The following is a 27137-nucleotide window of genomic DNA, read 5'->3' on the forward strand; positions in this document are numbered from 1 at the left end:
GACAAGTACAAGAAGGATCAAAACTATCACAGTTTTCCTGGAAATAACGAACAATGATAATCAGCAGATACATGCTGGCTTGTGTGTCTACAGCACCAAGAGATTTGTCCAAGCAGCTTTAAAAACATCCATTGTGATTTCATGGGGACTTTCGGTGCTGGTCACACGAGTTATTATTTTTTAATAAGTTATAAAGGGTATGCTCTAGACTTAACTTCCAAATGTTATAAACTTCTAAAATCTGGACCCTGCAGAAAAAGCCATTTAGATTCAGAATACATATGTAATATCTTTGCAGGGAAAGTTCTACCTATTCACACTACACAGGTGTGTAATTTTTGGCATTAACTTGGTGTCTCGGCCCAAACTGCCAACCAAACCGGTAGAGCCAACCTTCTGTTGTTCATTCCAGCACTCTAGCTCACAATCCGCTCATCCTCAAGGTCCTTTCCACACCCATAGATATTTTCCCCATAAATAAAAAACACATTTAGTAAACAAAAAGAAAGGCAGGATACCAAGAAGAAATTCAGCTACCGAGAAACAGTAAGTCGATGCAATAAAATAAGAATTACAGCTCATACCTACAATATACAAAGAAATGCAATACATCAATACTAAAAACAGTCCCATTTCTCTTGACCTTAATACTGAAAGGATCATAGCCCAGATCAAATCACAGAAACATTTGGGTTTATTCTTCTAGCTTGGAAAGCGCTACACCTTGTTCCCTTTTACTGACACCTGTGCTGAAGGGTGAAGTTAGGATACTCCAACAGTTAGACTTACAACTTCTTACAAAAACACAGGAAAACAGTAAATATTTCAAACATTGGAGAGAAAAAAAAAAAAAAAAAAAAAAAAAAAAAAAAAAAAAAAAAAACCTACACAACCCACTTAGTTCCTCCATTCAAACGTTTTTGCAGTTGTAAAGCAAGTCAGCAAAAAGACAACTTTTTTTTTTTTTTTTTAAATTAATAAATAAATAAATAAAGAGCAAATACCACAATATTCTGAAGAGCATGCAATTTATCAAATACAGCAGATTTGGGCCAAGATGAGTCATGTGACATCACAACACACATTCAGGCAAAGCCCTCTTTGATTCACGTGTCGAACATTCATTGTGAAATCAGTGCGAAAAACAATCACACAATTCAAGTAGTTTACCACAAAAAAAAAACAAACTCGAATTGCGAATTTTGGAATGCAAATTCAGTGGACATAGCAAAAAAAAAAAAAATAAATAAAAAATAATAATAATAATAATAATAATAATAATTCATGACGATCACTTTATAAAATAATCTAAGCTCATCAGATGAAGGTGAAAAGGACAAAAGGGACAGCAACTTTACCAGAAGCACCTTTAAAAACGGGAACGGTCAAGTCACATGTGAGCCAGCCAGCCAATGGGGAGTAAAGAGAGCACAGCACCTTCAGGATCCATTTTCGCTAGCGGTGCAAAAATAAGCCAAAGCGTTTGGCTAAATCGTGTCCAAAGTGTCGCTTACAGGATATTAATTTCTTGTTTATAGAGCTGAGCAATACTGAACTTGTAATTGTGCGGTAATGCTGAATATTAGCACAGCTGTGAAGGTGTAGGCATGACGCCATAGCCTGAGTGTCACAGCTAACCACAGCGGTGCCAGTTGTCAGTTCAACCACACTTTAACTGCGAGTCCAATAATGCTTAAATACAGCACTGAAGCATAACCTCAATATGCAAATAAATTGAGAAAAAAAAAATATATATATGTCTATTGATAGACCAAATTTTCCACCCCAGCCATACATCGGTTTTTTTTTTTAATCCTTTAAGTCACATGATCGAGCCAAACAGCTCGTCAAAAAAGTACTTGCGTAAGAAACTAGGACAGTCCATGCAGGATTTCAGAGTTCTGAGATTGTTGCGGCCAAAAATGCTCGATTTCGCAGTGGCCTTGTTATTTGTGCGTGTTGGTGCTTTGTACTCGAGTTGTCTTTCGTGATGGTGAACGTTGGCAAATGAGACCTTTTAGCTGTATTTGCGTTTGACGCACGTGAATCGAGGAGGGCTTCGGCCGAGTGAGCGTCGTGATGACGTCACAAGATGCGTCTTGTTCCAAATCTGCGGTAAATTTTGCGTTAATTTCTGGTGATCGCAAAATCCCGGAGGGACTGACGAGAAGCCTACACAACAGCTACTGTATTTAACCAAAGCGTTGTTCCCGCAGTGCATTAGTGAAGAATCCGAGGTTTAGCCAGGGATTCTAAAGAACGTTTCCTACACTACACTTGAACATTCCCACCTTCCCAAATATTAATAAATGCTAGTTCTTGTCCTCAAGAATTCCCTTCAAGTCATCTCTAGCTTATTGATAGAAAAATTAAACGAGCCAGCCATGTTAAGTAAATCCACTATGCAAAATCACACTAATGAATGCTCAGTAATCCTCAGATCATGTTCTCAAAGCTTAAGATGATCAGTTTACAGACATCCAGATGAATATTCTAGTTTAGCTGCAGTTAAATGCGGATTAAGTCATTAAATACAGATTAGTCGTGTGAAACAAAGCCAAGTTGGATAAAAGGTAGATGTGTTAACATCGGCAAACCCCACATTGCAACAGCCTTCTTTGTTCCTGTCAAACCCAACAGCGGTAAACCATAATTCACCAAGAGAACCGAGAGGAAACAGATTATGAAAGTTACACAGGAATCAGCTCAGCAACATAAAAAGCAGAAAACTTTATTTAAAAAAACAAACACAAACATCAACACAGGTGATAAAAGCTGCCAATTATCAGAGTGCACTAAAAGCTGAAACAGAACAAAATCCTGACTCAGCATTGTAGCAGAACCGGCTCTCAGGACAGAGTACCACTGCAGACTAAAAGGCGACACTGGACACTCACCAGAACTGGCTCTCACATGCACTAATGTTGGCCCGGTGTCAACGCTCTTTTTAATCACACCCTCCCTTGAGGGACTCCCTGACGCCAAAGGCAAGTAGACCTCTCAAGAGTGGTTTTATAACTCTACTAGCTCAAGTGAATTTGGATAGATACCCACTTACAGGGGCGAGGGAACGAGTCAAGGGAGGCATGGACTTTAAGAGCATAACTTACCATTAAATCATTGCAACCCGGTGCATATTCATTAAAAAAAAAAAGCTGTTTGAGCAATAAAATTTCATTTTAAAACATACCATTAGATTTTCTACTTTCAAACTGGGCTTTATGCTCAAAACCACTCCGTTTGTTTAGACTCGATGTACATTTGTTTACTTTGCTAGTTAGAGTTAGTACCGAGTAACTAGCGAGTACCGTGTCTTTAGCAATTGTGACAGGAACACTGACCCGAATTATTTCAGAGCAAGTGCGAATCACAAAGGAAAGAATAATTGAGTGTGAAACGAACATCATGTGTGTACTACCAAGGGCAAGCGTGTGTCAGTTTTAAAAGCCACACCTCTGGGTTGTGAGGGGAAGATGAGGGAGTGTTGAACAGCACCGAAACGGCACACACACTGGCTCAAGTTACAAAACGAGCATGAAATGCACTTCCTCACACACCCAGTTACTGAGAGATCATGAGTTTAAATCCCAGCGATGCCACAGCCAACTGTGGCCAGGAGTACAATAAAGAAAAAAAACAGTCCATGCTCTCTGGGTGGGTAGGAAGGCATTACTCTCACCCCTGTCAAACAGTACGACACTAGCCAACCGTGTGGGCATCGGTGAGCTCATGTACGTGGAACGGATGTACGGATCGTGCTCGAGTGAGTTACACTGCCCTGTGAGGCAGGATGATTAAATGTGGTTGGCTGGCTTCACATGGCACGGCAGAAGCGTGTTAGTCTTCACCCTGGTTTCTAGCGGTTGTATGATGGGGAGAACTAGCTAGAGGGTGGGAATTGCCAAGTGACCAAATTGGGATAAAACAGGGTTACAAAAACAAAACTAGAAAAAGGAACCAGAAGATCCTATAACTGCATTATCCTGTATGCAGAGATCTCAATGGGGTACTGCATTGCCTCTCTTACAGGTAAAGTGACTAAATTACTGAGCAAACCCACATTTAACATCAAACCCATGATCCAGACTTTACTTTTTTAAAAAAAAAAAAAAAAAAAAAAAAAAAAAAAAAAAAGGCTGTCAGTCATCACCATTAAGTGCAAAATTACAGGACAGATTCAAGACTTGTCCTTATTGACAGACTAGACATGGACAGGCCTCAAGCTTTTGCAGGTTGAGGAGCTTTAGGGCTACTATTTATTTTTTTATTAAACTTAACATAAAAATCATGATTCAAGTTTCTCCAAAATGAATCAATTTTAGTTAACATTTTTCAGAACCTAAACCATCTGGGGCAGAATATATGATAACCTAGTTGATTTCAGAGTCAGCTTCAGCACCGGGACTCACTGGATTAAGGAGGCCCAAAACCTAATATTTCATGTAAAGGCTTTAGCTCAGAAATTATAACTACTACTAAGCAGACAATCCCAAATACGGGCCAAAAGATGCAAGATGAGTGATATGCAAAGTGAAACATTCCAGCACAGTAGCTTACAAAAGTCACACCTTGATAATCGTACTCGATTACATGCAGTTTCCTGCCAGTTGCTCAATACTAGCTTACACATTCGGTCTAGAAACACTGAAATTCGCAACCGACACCCAATTATACGCAATGTTATGTTAAGGTCTCCTATTGGACCCAACACTGCCTCAATGCTGTATGGGTATTTCTACACCCCAGTGCAACATTGTGTTAATGCCATATACATAACACACTGGCATGTACACACACAGGAACCAAACACCTGAAGTTACACTTGCTTAAAACAAGTCTACACATGCAGTTAACGCATCTGGAACAGGTCAGTTGTATTTAATCTTAAATAAATAAAAATGTTTCTGCTACAACATTAGGAAAACATTCCTAGGAAATGTAGGTAGCAGAATTTGCACCATCAATCAACCCCAAAAAGTGGGTCGTAGCTGTACAGTTGGAGGACGTCTATAATATGACGATCGATACCCACGTCCCCCCCCCCATAATTGTGTTACTAAACCAGGTTTCCACAAAGCCTGTTCTGCCTCAGGAATAATTAGATCATTGCTTCGTGAACGGTCTCAAGCAACCACCATGAATTATATAACAGTCTTACACACGTTTGTGGTTATATGGTTGGGTTTTCCGTGTCCTTTCACAACTGTACTGTATGTGATGCAGCATTGGTCAACAGGCCACTGTGCATATAAAGATTTTAAAGCAGCTCTGGAGACATGACAGGAAGTAACCTGACCAAACCAGCACTCTTCACGTCGAGTCAACACCTGTACTTTTGGTCTCTTGAAGTATGGTTTGAATCGCTAGCCATTTCGTAGTGAACGATACGTTGTATTTTACACAAGTGATCAACTGTGGGAAATATTTAGGGGACAAAAACAATTTCTTTTCAGATTCTGAGGGAGAATACAGAGTTTTTCTTTTTTCGCTTTAAGTTAATTAGCCAGCCAATTTGACCTCATTTCTATTGGGTATTTTGGCATACATTTGTAAATACTGTAAATAAGTCCCCATGAAATCAAAATGGACATTTTGTGGCTTTTAGCATGAATGTTAGCCTTAAAGTTCTCTATAAGCTAGTGTGAGCCAAAACAATGACTACATTCGAATTTAGAAGACATATGCATTCAGAATGTAGTTTCTCTCGACCGCCAATACAGATCAACAAATTTTGATGACATCATTCTGCTAGCTTCTTAACGGATTTTCTGTCCAATTAAATGCACTCTAGAATCTGAAGTGTCCCACTCACAACAGTATAAAAACCAATTGCACCAACTGTCGAGTTCGGCTTAGCCTGGGCTGTGAGGTTAGGTAAACACTATTGGCTATTTACAAAGAGGGAGGAGCCACTCGATAGGTCCCACCCTGACTTCCTGTTACAGTGGAAATTACGTCAAATGTTGCACATTTCAAGGCACATCACAGGGATTTTAAAGTGAGAATAACCATCGATTAACTGACCGCATTATTCTGCCTTTCACAAATATTTGGGAGGTGTGACATCCATGTTCCAGCTTCTCATAATTCCCAGCTTTATTGATGCGTACCTGGACGGTTCTGACACGTGGGGTCCGATGAGCACCACCAGCTTCTTGGAGGTCTTATGGTTCCTCAGGGACTTCCCCAGCACCATTGCTCCTTTCGCATATTTATCGTTTGTGGCCAAGGTGACGAATGCCTGGTCTGCAAAGAGAGAGATGAATTTATTCCAACACAAAACTTTTAGAACATAAGACTTTTTGTAAGGTCTCATTTTGGTTAACTGAATGTTGCAGCCTGCTCTAAAAATTAATGGTGCAAACGTTTTCCATGACTAAAGGCAGCCCAAATACGTCTGAAACGTGCCAGTTTTCCGTACGCAACATCAACACCACATGCTGAGAATTAAACAAGGCTCACTTGTATCTAACACAAAGCTACAAGTAACAGCTGTAGGAGAGAAAGTTGAATATAAAAAAGGTAGTACTCTTAAAATTTAAGTGTTATTGCTAAAACAATATTAGACCATGTATGGGGGAAGAAGCCATATGTATGGTTGAGAGTTTACCGAGTACTAGATACACAGGGAGCTCAGAATAAACTTCAACACTCCAGTACAGTTATAGTTAATAAGACAAACCCTGCAGCTTGTCATGTTTCTGAGAAGCCACAAAGCTCAACGTTCATTATTATATACCCATTGTCCATCTATACTCATTTACCAGTATATACAGTCCACTCATCATATATACATTGTTAGGATTTGTGATCTTCGGGTTATGATTCTGAAGAGAGAAAGCGAAGATGCACAGCCTGTGCCCCCGTGCCACCACACACTTCCCACACCAAGGCCGTAGGAGAGCTGCTAAATGACACCAACAATCCAAATGGCAAGATCTCAGATTTAGTCAAAGAAAGGCAGAGTATTATCCATCATGCCTGACACACAGACAATGGGTTAACTATGGATTGGCTAGGAAGAACAGCATTTTTGAAGAAGACAGGAAGCATCAGTGTAAGAGAGGAACAACTCCATATATGGTATTCAGGCAGTCGTAGGAATGTGAGCAAATAGTATTCGGGATGACGTGGTCAGAGGCTTTATCCTGGTTGAAACTGATTACGTGCAGTGGTGGAAGTGTTCAAGGAACAAAGAGGCAAACTGAAGACTTAAAGATACAGCTTTACCCCTGACTGTTACAAAGCACCGACACTGGAGACTCCTTCCATAAATAAGAGTCAAGTTTCTAATCCATTTGTTATTAGTCAGATTATGTAGAGCACCCAAATTATAAGCCCCTGTGAATCATCCACTGCCATGGAAATGCTAACATTAATATTAACCTGCGAGTTGCTTTGCAGCCGGAACAGTCAGAGGTACGGTTATAGAAAATCAATCAATGCCCTCTGACCAATTGGAATCCAGAAGTCAATAGCGCTGTGGTATAAAAACAAGAAAAACCCATTGTGTTCTACGTTACTGTCAAAATGTCACCAGGACTCCACAACCCAAGGCAGGAGCTGTGTTAACTCCAGAAGGCTCTAAACTCTCTCAGCGTTGCCATGGTGTGTTGTGTGTCGTCTAGGCGACCATAGAAGTGACTTTCACTACAATAGACCAGTGTGAGTTTAGCGCAGAGTAAAAACTCCAAAAAAGAAAGCATGGTTTGAATTCACTGCTATAGTGTGCCAGTTACACCGGATCCTCATCTGCAGTGTGACTAAGCAGAGAGATCACAAACTGGAGTATAACTGTGCAAAATTGATCTACCGTAAGGGTTTTAACACCAGTCTGGGACAGTAAAGTTTTCCCCTACTACAGAAAAAAAAAAAGCCAACCTCCATATTAAATTATGTGAGACTTCAGGTGCCTAATCTGATTTATAGACCAAGTACAAAAAGTTTAATCTATACACAAATCTTTAGAGTGAAGTGATCTCACTCAGATTATAAATGCTGTGCTGTAATCCACTTAATAATCCACTCAACTGAAGAACAGATCAACGGATTAGTTAGGAATCTTCTAAAATCAGATTACCTTCACAGTCAGAACCTTGCACATGTGTGCAATGACCAGGGGAGGAAAAAGTACCAAAGCGTCAGCCAAGTAAAAAGTAATGTAACGTCCCAAAATAATACATACTGCAAAGAGGGGTTGGGGGTTGGGGGGGGGGGGGAGCCACACACACAACCAAAACACATACACACATTTTTTATATCATATATGTTAAAAAAAAGTCTGCAGATTATGGGGATACTAGTTTACACATTTTACAAGATACAGCTAATGATTTGCAGCAGACTGACGTGAGACATGTTATTTTCACCACACAAACACACTCAAGTTCATCAAGTAGCTTTGTATCTATAGTCACTGAGCATATTATCAGACCCACTGACCAGATACATACACTACGCATCAACATACAACACTGAGGATATTACTGAAATGATCCATCAGTCTGAGGACAGCAGTGACATGGAGATGGTAGCATGTGGACGAGTGGACCAAGAGTGTTGTTGAGGATTTTAAACACTGTTCACTTAAGATAGGGATGTACAGGGTACGAGTTTCATCCACATTCAAAAACTGTACATCGTAAAATAATTGTTCTGGGAAGGTCTGAAATTTTCTACAACCACTGCTCTGAAAGTAGTTCAGGCTGAAAGACAAAAATCACAGGTTTATTCGACATGCTTGTTTTAATACATTATTGTTTCTATAGCAACGACTCATTCACAGGGATTTCTGTGGCAGATCTACATCGTCTAGTTGTAAACCGATTAAAACGTATTATTTACCGCAGAAAAGTCATCAATATGGTGAAGTTTCCTTTGAGGAGACATTTATCTATCATTTATGGAAGGAGTTTTCGGTGTGAAGTTTGAAACCAGAGCACGAGAATTACCTGCCTCTGCACTACAGCTCTACTAATAATGAAGCTGAGTGCAATGGCAACTACGTTACTATGGTTACAGTGGTTTATAGGCAGCGTGTTAATTCAGAACAGTGATTAAACTGACTGGAACTACCTGTGCATTATACAGTTGGAGTACACCTTCCAGCCAATCAGAAGAGAGTATACATATACAGACCCTGGTATAAGAGGAGCACACTTGGGAAGGTGCTACGCCGTCGTGGATTAGTTTCCTATAGCGGCACATCATGTTTTATTCCTTACTTAACAACATTCGTTGGATATGAAGTTGAGAAAACCTTGGGACATAATGACTTCTGAGAAAGTGCCACCCCCCCTTCATAATAAGCAGCATTAGCATGTTAGACAAGTCCTGTGAGGGAGTGTAGATGAAATTATTTGCGTTGTTTATTCAGGGAAAATTGACTGAACATAAAAGCTCTTACAGCAATGCTGAAATTCTGAAAAAGGACATACCATATACAATAAATAAATAACACAATATAAATGACTGACAGGACAGTCAGTAAACACAAACATGCATTCCGGACCGGAAGACACTTTTCCAAACGGGTTTTCTCACAGCCACGTAACACTTCCCCCCCCCCCCCCCGAGCTCAGCTCAAACTAAATGTCTTTAAAGACGTTCTTGATGTTTTCCAGCTTATCCGTGTCATTATTAAGAAAACAAAAATCGACAGTTACACCTTTAAAACTTGGCGTAAACGCTACGTGCAAAATAACACGTACTACCCGCAAAACGTCACTTCCGGATCTAACACTCATACAAACATGCCTTAAATTATACATACAAACATATAGCTCCAAGTACTATTTAAGTGCACTAGTGTGCAGTTTGGGACACAACCAGGTGCAGGATAAACAGTTTCCGTTTCGGTGTGTACAGCAGGCCCAGCTCACCGGAAAACACCGAAATAACAACAAACCCATGGCACTAAGGATCACTTCTGACTGCAAACGAGAGAGAGAGAGAACTCCCAGCATGAGCATGCACTTAAAGTGTGGTTTCCAGTCTACCGACAGTGCAGAAGTAACCGGAAGAGGCATTGCTGCTACAATGTGTCGCTGCTGCACACTTCCTCTCCTGCACCTACCTGCCATGTCTCTTCCTCCTCGCTTATTAAAGCCACACTGCCGCCGAGCTCTGACCCTCAGCACGCGCTCACATGTACACACGCCACACAGGAGAAGACACTACGCCCGCACAAGCGCATTTATACACCCGCACGCGCGTGCCCTGATACAACCCCTCCTGCTGTCACGTGACCGGCCCGGCTCCTTCCTCTCGCGCACGCCTACTCTCTTTCTGTGTATTCGGTTGTTTATGGACCAAACTTACACGTTTTTACACTTTTCCAGCACGAAGTGTCGCGTTCTGCTCAGATGTAGCATCAGGTTCGGACATGCACCGTGCACAAGGCTAATGCAGCTAACAAGTAATGGAGGCATATGACTACCAATTAGCATCATGTGGGGCAGAGGGGGGGGGGTATCATTACACACTCCACTGTGTTTGGGGACAGTTAGTAACACAATGTTTTATTTGAATTTAAATATACAGTCCTCTCTGAAACTATTGGAACTGCAAGGCTAGATCATTTGTGCTGTACACCAAAGACATTTGGGTTTAAGATCAAAAGCTGGGAATGAAGCCAGAGTTTAGGATTTCAGCTTTTATTCTTTCAGTTGTTGTTTGTTTATCCCTTCAGTCTCCTCTTCAGGAGGTGAAATGCTGATCAGTCGGGTTAAGGTCCGGTGATTGACTTGTCCAGTCTAAAACCTTCCACTTTTCCCCCTTGTTGAAGTCCTTTATTGAGTCTGCAGTGTGTTTTGGATCGTTGTCTTGCTGCATGATGGAGTTCCTCCTGATTGATTCGGATGCACTTCTCTGTAAATTATCAGACAAAAGTTCCTGTAAACTTCTGAGTTCAATAAAGATTAGTGAGAATGTTCCAGAAGCAGCCATGCAAGCCCAAGCCACGACGCTACCTCCACCATGTTTCACAGATGAGCTTGTATGTTTTAGATCATGAGCAGATCCTTTCTTTCTCCACACTTTGGCCTTTCCATCACTTTGGTAGAGGTTCATCTTGGCTATTGAACTTTTGTGGATCATCTCTGTATTTCTTTGTGAATTCCGGTCTGGCTTTCTGATTCTTACTGATGATGAGTGGTTTGCATCTTGTGTTATGGCCTCAATATTTCTGCTCTCGAAGACTTTTTCGAACAGTGGATTGTGATACCTTCACCCCTGCCCTGTGGTGGTTGTTGGTGATGTCACTGACTCTTGTTTTGGGGGTTTCCTTCACAGCTCTCACAATGTTTTGGTAATTAATTAAGGTAAGTATTATAAATACAATTTAACAACAACATTAATAATAATAATCACATGTTTTAATTATTTTTCTTCTTCCTCCATATTATTATTATTTATTTTTATTATAATAATTTATTATTATAACACATTTACTTTTGCGATTGTACTTGTATGATTTTATATAGTTTTAATTAAAATAATATTATAAACACAATCTAATAAAATTATACCTGTATAATGTATACATAATGCCTTTTTCCTCTTCTACTTTTTATTATTATTATTATTAGTAGTAGTAGTAGTAGTAGTAGTAAATTATATTTTTAATATTCTATAAAATAAAACACTATGTACTGTAAATCACAACATTTAAAATGACAAAATAATTTGTATACGAATCAATTACTCAGATAAAAACAAACAAACAAACAATCAAATAAATACATAATAATATATACAGGAATTTGCACAGAATTGATTGAACTCGTGTTTTCACACATTCACCTGTTTCACTGTTACACATTATAAAATACATTTTTAACCCGTGTGAGCCTGAAAACCTCACCTGATTATCTGTCAGGAGTTGTATTTTTATTCCTAGTTATTATAAATTCAGCTGTAAACATACGGGTATTTTTTATATTATTGAAAACTCTTGGTTCTTTTAAAGATTAGTTTCAGAGGCGAGCTATGTTTTGGCTCCACCTTGTGGCCAGTTTGCTGTATTACAAGTCGAATTGTTCAGAGAAGGCATTGACTCACATTACAGTGGACCGTTATACAACAGTCTGCTGATTCTGTCTCTTTCTATCCTGCTGATGTTTGTGTATTTCACAGTGTGTTGCTCCAGAACACTTCCTGCTGCCTGACAGCTGTCTTACCAGGCATCTTTAACAGACACACTGTTATAAGGAGAAGTGTGTGTGTGTGTGGAGTGTGTACGATGCTACTGTCACGTAGCCTGCAGCAGTCCCACAGAGCACAGAGCACACACACACACACACACACACACACACACACACAAACATACTGTTCAGCCCAAAGACAGACGTTCACACAGAAATGCTGCTATTTCCTGACTACTTTTCACTCCAGTCTTTGGTTATGAACTTAATTGGATCACTAGATCGGATTACTTGTTATGCTGGAAACAAATCTAGGATCATTAATCTATTTCTAGATATTTTCTAAGTTCAACATTGTGAAATTGTCCTATTTTATTAGCAGATCATTTTACTTACAGCATTTCAAACAAAATGTTTTGTCGAGAAATGATTATTTCCCAAAGTCTGGTGAAATTTTCATGTGAATAACCTCATTGGAAATATATTTACTGAAAAAAAATGTTGACGCGTTCAATTCTTATTCCCCCCACTGAACACTGCCGGTCAGTAGTTTGTGGACACTTGACTGAAATGTTTCTCACGATCTTAAAAAGCTTTTGACCTGAAGGTGTGTGATTAAACGTGTGAAATCGGTGCCGTAGATAAAAAAAAAATATAATCGTGCCGATGTATTCATCTCTTTCATTAGAAAACTAACATTCTATTTACAAAAAAATTTTTATTTTAAACGGACGACTCGGAGCGAAATATTCGGAAATAATTCAGCCGATGAGAGTCCGGCGTCGGTGTGAACTCCTTTAATCCTGTTTAAAAAGCATCTCAGGGAAATTCCTCAAGAAACCGGGTGAGAAAACGCCAAGAATACATTTCTGGAAATTCTCGGCGAAAAGGGCGTCTACTTTGAAGATGCTAAAATATTAAATTATTTCGATTTATTTGGGATTTTCCTACGTAATTATCACAACATAATTCCCAGAGTTCCATTTGTGTTATTCCAGAGGTTTTGATGACGTTATTATTAAATTAATGTGGGGGGGGGGAAAAAAATAAAATAAAGAATGAGGGTGTCTAAACTTTTGACCGGTAGTCTATATACTAGTCCTAGTTGTTGTTTTTTCCCCCCTCTGATCTAATTTAACACAGGATAAGCAATTATTCCTTTAAACGTTAATTATTTTCTGCTTAAAAAAGTGGAAGTCGCTTCAGAAACAGTGTGCAAATGAATATGACTGGAGAGCAGGTATGAAATGCGTAAACACCCGTGTCCTCTATTTGACAAAAAATAAATAAATAAATAAATAATTATTTTCTCATCAGTGACATCATTTTTCTTTTTCTACTTCTTACTGACAGAAGCACAAACACTGCTGAACACCCTTGTATAATCGGTCCCTCCGGGATATTTTACGTCAGGAGAAATGAACGGAAAATCAAGCAAACGACACAATATTCGGAGGAGCTCGAAGTTTTTTTTTAAAAAAAATGACTGCAGATTTTCAGCAGATTTGTGACGTCATCGTGTGACATCCTCACAACGCGCGTTCGGTCAAAGCGCTCTCCGATTCGCGTGCGTCGAGCAGGAGTACAGCTAAAAGGTCTCGTTTACCGACAAACATCGCAGTGAAAGAGCGCGCAGAACTATTTTGTATCAGTTGCGATTTCGCCAATTTGAGTAGTTTTCTGCCAAAAAAAAAAGCACAAAAACGCTGCAAAATATCACAAATTTTGAAAAAAATCGAGCATTTTTGGCTGCAAGAATCACAAAGAACTCCTGTAGGGAAAATCTACAGGAGTACCGAAATCCTGTATGGACTGTATTACAGTATAATCACAAACCTGCAACACAAGTGACGTCTGATGATAAAGAATTAATAATAATAATAATGATAATAATAATAAAAGTGAAATGTTGTATCTGAAGAAACACTTGAAAGTGGAAGAAGAAATAAGCTTTTTAAGCCGCTCTAATTTAAATCACGACCAAATGACTCATTTATATATTGTAATGATCTACATATATTATGTCCACACATATATTTCTCGTTTGTTAGACCTTCCTGATCAGATCTTCTCAGTACAAATGGGAAGGACCAAGTAAAACATGTAAAAAGTCAAGAAATGCAATGTTACTCTTTCGATTTTTATTGTAATTATTCTCATGCATGCACTTCTTGCACATTTTTCTCTCAGTACAGGTTGTTCAGCACGTGCGCGGCGATGGACTTGACGGCCAGCATGGTCTCCTCACACGTGGGCTTGATCTGAGACTCGGGCAGCAGGAAGCCGTAGCGGCCGGTGTCGCGGAGCTCGAACGTGAACGAGTATTTCACACCCAGATCATACGCCCAATCATCAGAACCTCCAGCAGCAGGGTCTACAGAGAAGAGAAGCACACACACACACACACACACACACACACACACACACACACACACACACACACAGAGTATTAACAGTAAGAGTCAAGAGTGGCTCAGATTTGAATGATTATCTCGAACAGGACTCACTATTCGCATGATTCACTGCCAGCAAGGCATGATGGGAAATGGATTGTCCGCTTATGTGCCGTCTAATCATGCAGAACGAATAAGATAACATTTACCAAACACTTAGAAGAATCAGATTGCTTGAGGACGGACAGCGTTTTGTATTCTATATGTTAGAGATCAGGGTTGTTTCGTGTTAGAAGTGGTATAAGTGCTCACTCAGGGACACCAGACCACCAGGGGGTGCCATGGTTTTTTTTTTTTTGTTGAAAAAGCACACTTTGCTATCATTTCCCGAATTTGTTTGTTTATCAGGCAGTCATTGTGGTGTGAAAAGAATAGCGATGACATAATTGAACCATTTTCATAACTAAATGAGGTGACTAATGTCAGAATATCACGAACAAGTCGTGGTCAGGAAGCGCTCATTTCCATCTGGGCTGGAAAACACAAAAAACAAGATCCGCTCTGAGAAGGTCTAATTTAGCACGAGATGATTGATTAACCTCGAAAACTCCTCTTAAACACAGGTTTAGTGGAGTTTTGCATAAAAAGAAAGAAAGACAGGAAAGAACAAACTGAGAAAATGGTATTAAATGAGGTTAAAAGAGTGTAACTGAATATCCAGTAAGAACAGGACAGGATGTACCTGAAATATTCCTTTTCGTCTAGCCCTTTAATCTCTGAGGACCCACCCGTGTGTCCAGATTTATAATCTACACTCTTGTACATCCACACGACATTTCTGTGTCACTGTAGATACGGAATCATTCACAATATGTGTTGTATAATATCCTTTAAGATGCACAGTAACTAATAAACCACCAGTTTAAGGCTTAATGATCCCCATGCATGGAAACACACACGTCTGCAGCTAATATAATCTGTAACGATGGGTTCTTTTAACATATTTGGCACTCAGACGTCCACTGGAAATAAGCTTCGGGTGGAACTGGATACTCCTTTATGGAAAATAGAAACAATAAATAAAATCTAAATAAAAAAAAAAAAAAACACTCCGGTAATGAAGGTGGATTTGTTTTCTATGCCCCTAAACATGCACACAAGAAGAAACTCATGATTACGCACTTCTTATATATTATGGAGGGATGGAGAAGAGTGTGTGTGTGTGTGTGTTTGTGTGTGTGTGTGTGTGTGTGAGGTACTTACAGATAGTGGTTGCTCCAGGACCGCTGGTGTATTTAGTGCCATACAGACTGCGCAAAGCCTCTGATGCGGCCACTGCCACACTCATCTAACACACACACATACACACACACACAGAGAGAGAGGGAGAGAGAGCATTTCATTACAAGAGCAATTCCACAAATAATAAATAACACAAATTAAAATGTAATATTCCAATAATGTCTACATTTAAATGATTATTTAACAGAGATAAATAATTCATACTTCTTAATATTATACCTATAACCTAAAAAAATGCATACAGTATGTATATTTAATAAATACAAATGTAAATTCTTCTGCACTTTGTGTTCCAACCTGGAACTGAAATGGACTTAATGAGGATTCGGACTTAATCCGGGGGAAAAATCAATAGAGTTTGCCAAAACTATTCACAAATAATTCGAAAAGCAACGTTTCAGCATGTGCTTTAGTGTTTATTCGCAAATGTCCTAGTTACTAAGCAACGACAATACTTATTTTAATCCTGCCTGAAAATGAAATTCAGTAAGTGCATCAGTGGTGGTACAGGACAGTGCTGCGGGCGCACCATGGCAGTGTAATGCAGGGAGGGACTACAGGAAGAATTGTGAGCGAACCTGGAAATATTGCAAGGGAACGCATGAGTATTTTGAGGTGGTGGTGACGCAAAACTCCATCAATTTGTAGTGGCTAAGACGTTGGACTTCTGATCAGAGTTCAAATCTCAGCACCACCAAACTGCCACTGTTGGGCCCTTGAGCAAGGCCCTTAACCCTCAAATGCTCAGTTGTATAAATGTGGAAATATAAATAAAAAAAAAAGGTCGCTCTGGATAAGGACGTCTGCCAAATGCCGTAAATGTAAACGCGAGGGGACGGAAAACAATCGTAAGGGAACGCAAAAATTCTTATAATTAAACGCAAAACTGTTGATATGAAATGCAAAGCTATTGCTAGGAAACTGAAAACTATTGAGAGGGAACGCACAAATTATTGGGAGGGAACATCATTAGCACATTTTGTCACCCTGAAATTATTGCTCTATTTTGCCCCCTAGTGGAATAACAGAGACTTTTTTTTTTTTTTTTCATGTGTGGTATATTTGACACCTGTATTCTAACCTGTAAACCTGTGTGAACTGACTGAAGTTATTATGTGTGCTGTAAGTAGTCAGGACAGCTGGAGTCAGCCTCGTCTCTACACCAGGGTGTAAAAGTCAAAACATTTCATCGAGGCATCAACACTTTCTGCTGCACCACTGAGCTGCCTCGCTGAATACGTCTATTTTCAGGAGCACAGGTGAGTTTGCACATGACTGAAAGATTTCAGGTCAAAATTTCATTATTGTGTGTGTGTGTGTGTGTGTGTGTGTGTGAGGAGCACTACCAGCTCAGCATCGTCTTTGGCCTTATCGTATTTGTAGGAGTACGGGAACAGGAGGAGCTGAGAGTACGAGTGGATGGTGAGGTAAGCCTTAATGATGGACTTCTTATTGCGGATGAAGTTTGCCACGTTCTTCACCTCGATCTCCGACTCGACAGAAGATCCACAGTAAGTGTCACTGCAGGGGTTGCTGGAGGCTCCCAATGCTGTGTGTGTGTGTGTGTGTGTGTGTGTGTGTAAGAGAGAGAGAGAGAAACAATATCATATTACTCCAAGCTGTTCCTCCTTTGCATCTTCCTCTTACTGGTAATAACATTACCTCTACATACATAATTTATTTTAATATGTTTTAAAAGTCAGCTTTAATGTAAAAGAACAATAATATAATAATAATAATAATAATAATAATAATAATAATAATAAGTATTATTATTATTATTATTATTATAATGATAATAATAATAATAAATGAAATAAATGAAATGTTCTATTATTCCCTAATTTTCAGAGTTAATTTAAAACTTAATCTCAAATTGCACAAATAAATGAGTAAAAACAACGAGAAACAAATGAGCAAATAAACAAATAAATACCAAACAAATGAACAAACCCCAAAGAGTAACAAAAGAAAAATTAGATAAATAAAAACATCTTCCATGAAGTACAATAGTGAAAATAATAAAAAAAAAAAGTAAGCATAATCTTTCATTTACTATACAACAGCAACAACATTAATAATTTGTTTATTATAATTAGTAATTAAATATTTAAAAATAAAATCTATTATTACCTCGGTGTCAAATTTAGTTTACAATTTAAGACAAAAAAAAAAAAAAGATAATTAAATGAATAAAAACGACAGCGAATAAATGTGCAAATAAAATAAATAAACAAATAGAAGTATATTTAATTGATGCAAAATGAATAAAAGTAAGGATAATCTATAATTCAATACACAGCAGCATCAACAATAATGCTTTGTTCATTATAATTCTTAGTAAAATTGTTTTTTACAAATATCTATTTATCTGATTTATCTAATAAATATATGTAGCCTACAGTATGAAAATATCTAATGATATAAATAGGCTCAATAAATCCTCAAGAATAATAATTAAAAAAAAAACAGAAATAAAATGGGTTTTATTTTTTACTAGTGAAGTACAATAGTAAGGATGATGATGTTTACCAACATGATTAAATATAAGGAAAATGTTTACTTGTACAGTGCTGTGCAAAAGAAATGCTGTAGAGCAAAGATTCCTTCAAAAATATAGAAATTAAATGTTGCTACATTTAAAAAATATATGAATGTAAACTGCAGTAATAAGCAGTAATACATGAAGCAAAGGCAATATTTGGTGTGACGACCCTTTACTTAAAAAAAAAAGTAGACTCAGGTAGAATGAGTGCAGTTTTATAATGAAGTGAGCTGTAAGTGTTATTGAGCATCTTCGCAGAACCAGACACGGTTCTTCTGGAGACTTTGACTGTCGCACTCGCTTCTTATTTCTGCAGCGAAACCCAGCAGCCTTCATCGTGTTGTTTTGTAAGAAAAGTGTCTCTTACGAAATACGCTGCTTTCTTTACTGACACGCACACATTTCTCTGTGCTGGAAAACTAATGTTTGGGAATCTAAAATGTTTTTGTACTGACTCCATAACGTAGAAGTCATGAAATAAAAATCTAAAACAAAGCTTATACTAAAAAAAAGAAAAAAAAGAAAAATAGGGTGGCTAAAACTTTTGCACAGTACTGTATATCGGAGCTGTACTCACTGCACCAGCCAGCGTTGAAGTTCCTGTTGGGATCGGCGCCGATGCAGCTGGATCCAGTCTTGCGAGAGCGAGTCTTCCTCCACATCCTGTCCTGCAGGAAACAATATCGCAATACCGCATTTTATTTCTTAACCTCACATTAAAAAGTTTCCAGGTCATCAGTTAACACAAAGAAATAGACAAGCGCGCTCCATTCAAAAAACTGAGACACGTTTTAGTTGTAAAGTAGTCCTGACAAATAATTATATCAATCTTAAACAAATTATTGGAGCACGTATGCAACACGGTGTTCATTTGAACCACTAATAGATAATAGCTCTAGTCATATGGTTCCTTTTTTGATTTTTTTTTTTTAACAGAAAAAAGTACAGAAATTACAATGGACCGGGGACTGTTGGCGATAAAACATTTCAAAAAGGTTGCTCATTGATGAAGCATAGTTTCATTTATTGGTATTGTTCTGAATTTTGAACCCTAGTGGAGGAGTAAGACACGTACGCTCTTCCACGTGTGCTCGTAACCGTCCACGTTAAACACAGGCAGCACGAAGATATCCATGGTGTTCAGCAGGCTGGTCATCTGAGGGTCGTTTCCGTAGCTGGTCACGGCCTAACCGCAAAGAAAATGACAGTGTCACAGATGACTTACTTAGATAATGTAAGAAAACAACATTCCCACGAGTACTGTGATTAAAAAGCATGCTTGGAATGGAGTGAGGGTGTTACTGTAATGCGTAAGGAGGTGAAAGAAACCCGAAGTGTTTGTTACAAGTGTGCACAAGCGGGCGTACGATGCGTAGTTATAAATTGCGAATTGTTGTAGTATAACAGCGATAAAACACGACAGAATGTGCTGCTATTAGCGAATAATCAACGTCTCACGGTAAGTGCGCTTCGCATTGAGATGCATCACACCACTCCATCGAGGATTATTTTCCGATCACGGCATGTTCCATCTGGAACGCTTTATGTCTTACTGAGCACCCCTTGATAAATATTAGGCTCTGAAGATCTGTGAGTGAGTTTGGCTTCACCTCCTGGACGAACCACTGGCAGAAAGCGGGGCTGATCCACTCACGGGCGTGGATTCCACAGTCCATGAAGATGGCAGGCTTGGTGGAGCCATTGCTCTTTCCGATCTGTGAGAAAAAAAGTCAGTTCAGATTTTTAGCCAACGTTAAAGTGGTTAAGGAGGTCAGAAGGTTGGGGGTTCCAACATTGTTGGGCCCTTGAACAAGGTCCTTAACCCTCTATGCTCCAGGGGGCGCTGTATCACATCTGACCATGCGCTCTGACCCCAACTTCCTAAGATGCTGGGGTATGCGAAGAAAAGGATTTCACTGTGCTGGAATGTATACGTGACCAATAATGTCTCATTATCACTATGTATGGCTGGACTGACCATTTTAAGAAATGCATTCTTAAACATCATTAAATTATATGTAAAATGTATTTCTTGGATAAACTGTAAACGTGAACCTAAATATGAGCGTGCGAGAGTGAAAAAAAATACTTTTTTATCTTAACATCAGCTTCATGTAGGGTTTGTATACAGCACCTTACACAAAATAGCCCCTACAGTAATATTAATGTGGGTGGTATTGATAATATATGAAATATTGATCATTTGCATAATTATTAACAAATAAAAATGTTAAAGATGCAAAAGATGTAGTTGCATAAGTATTCACCCCATTGAACTTTTTTTTTAACCATATATTTGTTTCATATTAGCCAATTCTCTCCCCAGCACACAGTTGAAGAACGAGTCTAATGTGCTTCCTCTGAGACACCAGAAGCCAGCCAACTGCATCGTTTCGCCCACGATTGGCGAGTGACACTCTGACTGACAAGGGAGACTGAGTATTTCGTCCCTCCCGCTCAGACAGCACGGCCGAGTTTGATCCCTAGACTCCAGGTCACGGATGGTTGTGTCTTTGAATGTCTGGGATTCAAACTCGTGATGTCTGGAGGATAGGACAAATGCTTTTTCATTCAAATTCATTCCATGTTTCAACAATGAATTTAATGGAACTTTGTGAGATGTTCAAAGTTTAGGAGCTCCTCCACTCTAATGGCATTACCCAGAACCTTTGGCGTTTTGATAGCTCCATGATCTTCATGATGCTGTATGTTTAGGTATGTTTGCTAACAAACTCTGGGTTCTTCCAGAGATACACAGCATTGAACCCACAGACATTTAATTTTACGCAGGTCGAGTACCAATGTATACGATCCTGTGAAGTTTGTTAAGTTTGTTGATTCTCACGTAGAACTTTCACAAAGTGTGGATATTAACCAAAGACATAGCACGCACTTTTGCAGTAGGCTACAGCCTGGACTATAACCCATGTGCTGTTTATTAGATTATTATATTTTATTCTACAGCATGCAAAACATACGCTTGCCCTGCTCTGGACACATTTCATGACACATGGGTTTAAGAGGAGCTCCAAGCTGAATGAAGGCTAATAAAAACTGAAGAACAACAACAAGACTAATAATTTAAATATTAATTTCAATCATTCTATAATGTGTGTAGAACTGCATCATAAATAACGCTGAGTAAATATCTCCTCTGACCCCTTCTGTATATCAGTTTGTGAAGCTATGACATAATACTGTATGTCATGTGCATCTAAGGAGTGTTGTTGCAATGTTGTCTCACAATATGCTGGCAGATTTACGCGGTGGTCTGTTCATCTATTCGCTAAAAAAGGTCCAATTTCCGATTCTGATGTGAAACTCAATGTCCACCTTTTCGAAAGCCGAGAACTTACCTTGAGCAGGTGCATGCTACGGCCTTCGTATGATTTCCCAAGCGTGGACTTGCTGATCAGTGCAGGGTTGCCCGAGGTCATGGAGCTGACCCAGGCCTCGATCTGTCCATCACACCAGTATGCAATTAGAACACACACTGTACTGTACACAAACTGAGAACATCAGCTAGGTGTGAAGGGAAAAAATACACACATCTGCCCAGCTGTTGTACTTGATATAGCTGTGGGCTTTGGTATGCATGTTGTTGTCAAACTGTTGTCTCACAGCCGTCTGCACATCCTCAATCAGCACTCTGCAACACACACACACCCACACACACACACACACACACACACACACACGCCACTCTACAACGTGCTCATAGCATTCTTAATAAAGCTTGTCTTCAGAATCCAGATCTCTTTATTTCTCCAAGTATGTTACATATACAAGGAATTTGACATGGTGTGTGCACACATGTAATATACTAAACAGACCAGATAAGTGCATGGACTATCACCAGAGACATATCTCCCTGCAGTTCTCACCTGGTTTCCCACTGAAACTAAGCAGGTTTGAGCCTGGACAGTACCTGGATGGTTGCTGCTGGAAGTGGTATTAGTGAGACCAGCAGGGGGTGCTCACCCTGTGGGGGGCCTAATGCTCCAGTATAGTGCCGGGGACACTATACTGTAAAAACAGCACTGTCTTTTGGATGAGACATTAAACCGAGGTCCTGACTCTCTGTGGTCATTAAAAATCCCAGCACACTTATCGTAAAAGTCCTGGTGAAATTCCCCCATTGGTCCTTATCGATCATGGAACCCTAATAATCTCCATCTCTGAATGGGCTACATCACACTCCTCTCCTCTCCACTAATAGCTGGTGTGTGGTGGTGTTCTGGAGCACTATGGCTGCCTTCGCATCATCCAGGTGGATGCTACACGCTAGTGGTGGTTGAGGAGATCCCCCCACACCCCCATACAATGAAAAGCGCTATATAAGTGTAACAATAACTAACTAACTATTAGGAATATTAAAAAATAGACATTTAACTAAGGGGATTTTTTTTTACGTAAACAATTGGATGTAAAGAAGCAATTGTGAAAGTCACCAAAAGATAAAGAAGGGAAAATATATACATGTACATGTTTTGTTTATATTTGGCATTGTGAGAAACGATAGTAACGCTGTAAATACGGAATTTATCAGTGTATAGTCTATGTTAGTCTAGTTAGTATGGCCTAGAAGCATGTACTGTCAGTCTTCAACACTAGCCTGAATCTACCAGTGAGGAATGTTTTTGTTTCTAAATTGAAATGTAATCTATTTTTGCCTCGTTTACTTTCAGATCCTTTCGGCTATCTCTGATGATAGGTAATGATCGTCGTTTTCTCAGTCAGACTCACCGGTAGTCCATGCCGCTCTGTTGCAGCATGACGGAAACCATGTCAGTGTGAGAAGCAGGGATATGGACATCGACTTCGGTGAAAACTGTGACCAAGTCATCGCTGTCAGGGCTCCAGAAGTCCACCTGCCGAGGGCATAACACACACCACACTGTCATAACTCTCTCATTCACGTCTCTTCCAAAGAGATCTAGCTAAACATGCTAAAGAAGGACACACCTCCTGAGAGTGTTATCGTTTTAGACCTGAGGGCTAACTTAAATAAGCAAGTACGCACCTCCTGACCGCGTGATCATTTCAGAGCCTTGACTGTGACGATAATTATGTGTCACGGCTGTTGTCAAATTGCAGTAAATATATATATATAGAGAATGAAAGCATGTCTTGTATGGAATTCAGTTTGTGTCCAAAGTAATTAAACATAACTTTTCAAGAAAGGAACAAAAATATACTATGAAAAAGAAGAAAAACTATTTATATTATGGAATTCGGGCAATTTTACTGGGGTTATCTCATACAGTGTGGTAAGTAATAATCTGGAAAGGCCTTTGTAATATCACAGTTTAAAACTGGATTTAAAGAGAAGCAAATCAGTAAATGAATCACATGAAAATAAATCGCATGAAAATGAATCACATGTAAATGAATCACATGTAAATGAATCACATGTAAATGTATCATATGAAAATGAATAAATAAATGAAAATGAAAAAGAAGAAAAACACTCTGAACCGACTAATTAAGTGAGTCATTTCCACTACAACATATTCTAGTATTCAGAAGCATTTCACTATGAATTCTTTAAATGGAAAGAATCGTGTTATTTTGCATCAGCGATAAGGTAATCGTGTCTTTCAATATTGCTCGGCTTGGATCTCATGGCGTTCGACTGTTTTTCACTTAAAGACGAAGATGAAACGAACCTGACTTCTGAATATGAGGTACTGATTGACTTAATGAGTGCTTTTATAGCTTCTAATCAGTAATAACTAAAACTCCACTTTAGAATATGGGGCACATATTGTAGTATCGGTGACATATTTAGCTTTTATAAGCTCTTACACTGATACTACTGTAGTATCTCAGTGCACAAGCATTATCACAGGAAACCATACCTCATTGAATCCTCACTCAGCAGCCACTGAGGAGTCACTTCATTACTGCCTGTGTGCACCTGCTTTATCCCAGCTATCTTGCAACAATAGGGCAAATGTTAGATAAATCCCTGACCCAGGGTGAACCAGGCAGTGAGGAAAGAAACAGGAGAAATAAGGACAATGAGCCACATTCCACCTTGGGGACCTGAACCTACATGCTTGGACCATCCAAGCCATAAATCCAAGATTTTGTACCAGCTAGTCTGGGTTGTGGATAAACAAGCAACACCGTTGAGTAACACTAATGGCCTTGGAAGAAGGCATCTGGCTGAAGGAGTCACACTAAAGCCATAATTCACGCCCTGGAGAACCAAACCAATACCCCGGACTGCAGGATGCAAGTGCAGGATCACTGGACTTTGAGATCATTTCACACCATATAAGACACAGACCTTCCCTGACCTTACTTCTCTGGCTCACCTACTGGAGTACGTGCCACCACCACTTCGGATTAACTACACACCTTTTAATGGTAAGTTAGACAAAGTACCAGGACAAAATGGCCGGACAAAAGGATAGCTCATCATGACCCTGCGTTAACCCTCATGGACTAGAATGGAGAGAAGAGAAGGAGGGGGGAACCCCTGATTGTGAAATGGAACAGGCCTCCTTTGTTGAAGCAGCTCTTCACAACACCCACAGGGCAGAGGACAGAAACAGTTAACTTTTGGTTACATGAAGTCTATTGCAATATATCATGCTTTTATACAAGGGCTATAACTCTAAATTGATAACCATCATGCTGTTGTGAATCTGTGTTCAATACCACATACATCACAAGTTGATTATTATTATCTGTAGTATCTGTTGATTATTATTATGCAACTGATGTCGCCTATGCCTATAATCCAAAACTGTAATCCTTATATATATACTAGTATTTACTATGGACACTTTGGACATGCCAATCAGCCTACCATCATGTCTTTTGACTGGAGGAGGAAACCAGAGTACCCGGAGGAATCCCCCGCAGCACGGGGAGAACAGCGGCGGGAATCGAACCCCAACCCTGGAGGTGTGAGGCGAACGTGCTAACCACCCAGTATGTGTTCCATAAAATACAGTGTTATTGATTCGTATTTCTGGATGAGGAATGAATGGAATGATGTTCATTGGTCCTAGATCAGAACCATGGTATTTGCTTCTTCATCATACAAAATGGTTAGTCATAATAAATAAAGCTAATAAATACCTGCACTTTGCTGGCAAGCTCCTTGATGAACGATACGTGTGTATCGCTCACAGGCCAAAGACGGAAAACTTTATCCCTGTAAGAAAAAGGCAAAAGAGATGTTATTGTGTTTTTTTTTCCTTCATTTCCTTTGTTTTAAATCAATGAAATAATTGTATTAAAAAATCCCAACGATTACCCAACATAGCGGTTTGGCTCACAGAGAGCCACTGCTACCAATCCCAAAAACAGAAGAACCTTCATCATGCCTGATCGACTGTCAGTGGCGTTCCATCTCTTGCTTTTATAAGATGGGATCAGCAGGAGCTGTCCAATCCCTGAGGACCTTTTCACCAATGTATCAAGTCGTTTTAAGCTGTGAGCTCGTACAGTTGAAACAAGAGTTATCATTCAATGATTAACATGTGAACGAGTATATTTATAGATGCTCTAAAAAAGACAGATAGAGAGACGGGGGTTTTAAGCCAAGGACACGTGTTTGATAGCGAGAGAACTGTAGAGGTACATTTCAAGCTGTTCGTTTGAAAAGGATTTGAAGATGTTATGTTTTTTTAAAATTGTTGTTAAAATGATGTCCATAAGAAGCAGAGGAATAGGAGAAGAACTTTCATAAAACATCAACGTTATTTATTTGCCTCAATATTACAATGTGTACACTGATGCATTTATCACTTTTCTCAACAAACTCTTCTAATGTACAGTGCCCTACACTAATATTGGCACCCTTGGTAAATATGAGCAAAGAAGGCTGTAAAAAATTGTCTTTAATGTTTAACCTTTTGATCTTTTATTAAATATATATATATATATATATATATATATATATATATATATATATATATATATATATATATATATATATATATATAGGAATATAGCTGTGATGTGCAGCAAAAGGTTGTTGAGCTTCAAAAAAGGGGATGTGGAAATGCATTGAAAACGCCCATTTCCACCATCAGGGCAATAATTAAGAAGTTCCAGTCAACTGGAAATGTTATGAATTACTCGGAATTGGACGTGTGTCTATATCGTCTCAACGCAGTGTGAAGAGGACGGTTCGAGTGGCCGAAAAATCTCCAAGGATCACAGCTGGAGAATTGCAGAAGTTAGTTGCATCTTGGGGTCAGAAAGTCTCCAAAACTACAATCCGAAGTCACCTACATCACCACAAGTTGTTTCGAAGGGTTTCAAGAGAAAAAGTCTCTACTCTCATCCAAAAACAAACTCGAGCGTCTTCAGTGTGCCAGACACTACTGGAACGTCAAATGGGATCGGGTTCTATGGGCAGATGAAACCAAAATAGAGCTTTTTGGTAATAAACACCAGAGGTGGTTTTGGTGCACACAGAGACGTAGCCATATGGAAAAGTACCTCATGCCCACGGTTAAATATGGTGGTGGATCTTTAATGTTTTGGGCTGTTTTTCTGCCAGAGGACTTGGACATTTTGTTAGGATACATGGCATCATAGACTCTATCAAACGTCAACAGATATTAAATGAAAACCTGACTGCCTCTGACAGAAAGCTTCAAATGGGCCGTGGTTGGATCTTCCAGCAGGACAATGATCCAAAACATACATCAAAATCAACACAAAAACGGTTTACTGTCCACAAAATCAAGCTCCTGCCATGACCCTCCCAGTCCCCTGACCTGAACC

The 27137-nt window shown here is 39.2% G+C and overlaps 2 protein-coding genes across 4 annotated transcripts in view; both read right to left on the reverse strand.

The window, feature by feature from the left end:
• The window catches only part of gyg1b (glycogenin 1b), a 22963-nt gene extending 12740 nt beyond the window's left edge, over positions 1 to 10223 (reverse strand). For 2 of the 3 annotated variants that reach the window (XM_053636660.1, XM_053636650.1), the window contains exons 1-2: positions 10076 to 10223; positions 6111 to 6246 (exon numbers count right to left, since the gene is read on the reverse strand). In XM_053636660.1, coding sequence (XP_053492635.1) covers positions 6111 to 6246; positions 10076 to 10082 — 143 coding nt within the window. In that variant the 5' untranslated portion in view covers positions 10083 to 10223. Of the gene's footprint in view, positions 1 to 6110; positions 6247 to 7386; positions 8135 to 10075 lie in introns of those variants that run through there. The other variant, XM_053636669.1, reaches the window with a different exon arrangement.
• A 4046-nt stretch (positions 10224 to 14269) lies between these two features.
• cpb1 (carboxypeptidase B1 (tissue)) lies at positions 14270 to 25804 on the reverse strand. Its single transcript, XM_053636690.1, has 11 exons — positions 25657 to 25804; positions 25479 to 25554; positions 23130 to 23254; positions 21933 to 22032; positions 21740 to 21841; positions 19994 to 20098; positions 19459 to 19569; positions 18961 to 19051; positions 17185 to 17387; positions 15800 to 15884; positions 14270 to 14517 (listed from the first exon to the last, which is right to left on the reverse strand). The coding sequence occupies exons 1-11, from the start codon at positions 25722 to 25724 to the stop codon at positions 14330 to 14332; spliced, it is 1254 nt and encodes a 417-aa protein (XP_053492665.1). The 5' UTR covers positions 25725 to 25804; the 3' UTR covers positions 14270 to 14329.
• Between the last annotated feature and the right edge of the window lie 1333 nt (positions 25805 to 27137).

This window comes from Ictalurus furcatus, chromosome 1, assembly GCF_023375685.1.
Source record: "Ictalurus furcatus strain D&B chromosome 1, Billie_1.0, whole genome shotgun sequence".
Taxonomy (NCBI): Eukaryota; Metazoa; Chordata; class Actinopteri; order Siluriformes; family Ictaluridae; genus Ictalurus; species Ictalurus furcatus.

Bases quoted from the DNA above. Each gene is read 5' to 3' on its own strand.
- cpb1 (XM_053636690.1), bottom strand. From the start codon at position 25,724: ATGATGAAGGTTCTTCTGTTTTTGGGATTGGTAGCAGTGGCTCTCTGT. The intron at 25,555-25,656 runs GTAATCGTTGGG...TTTTTCTTACAG, and splicing joins GAGCCAAACCGCTATGTTGG to GGATAAAGTTTTCCGTCTTT. The intron at 17,388-18,960 runs GTGAGTACAGCT...ACACACACACAG, and splicing joins CTTCAACGCTGGCTGGTGCA to CATTGGGAGCCTCCAGCAAC.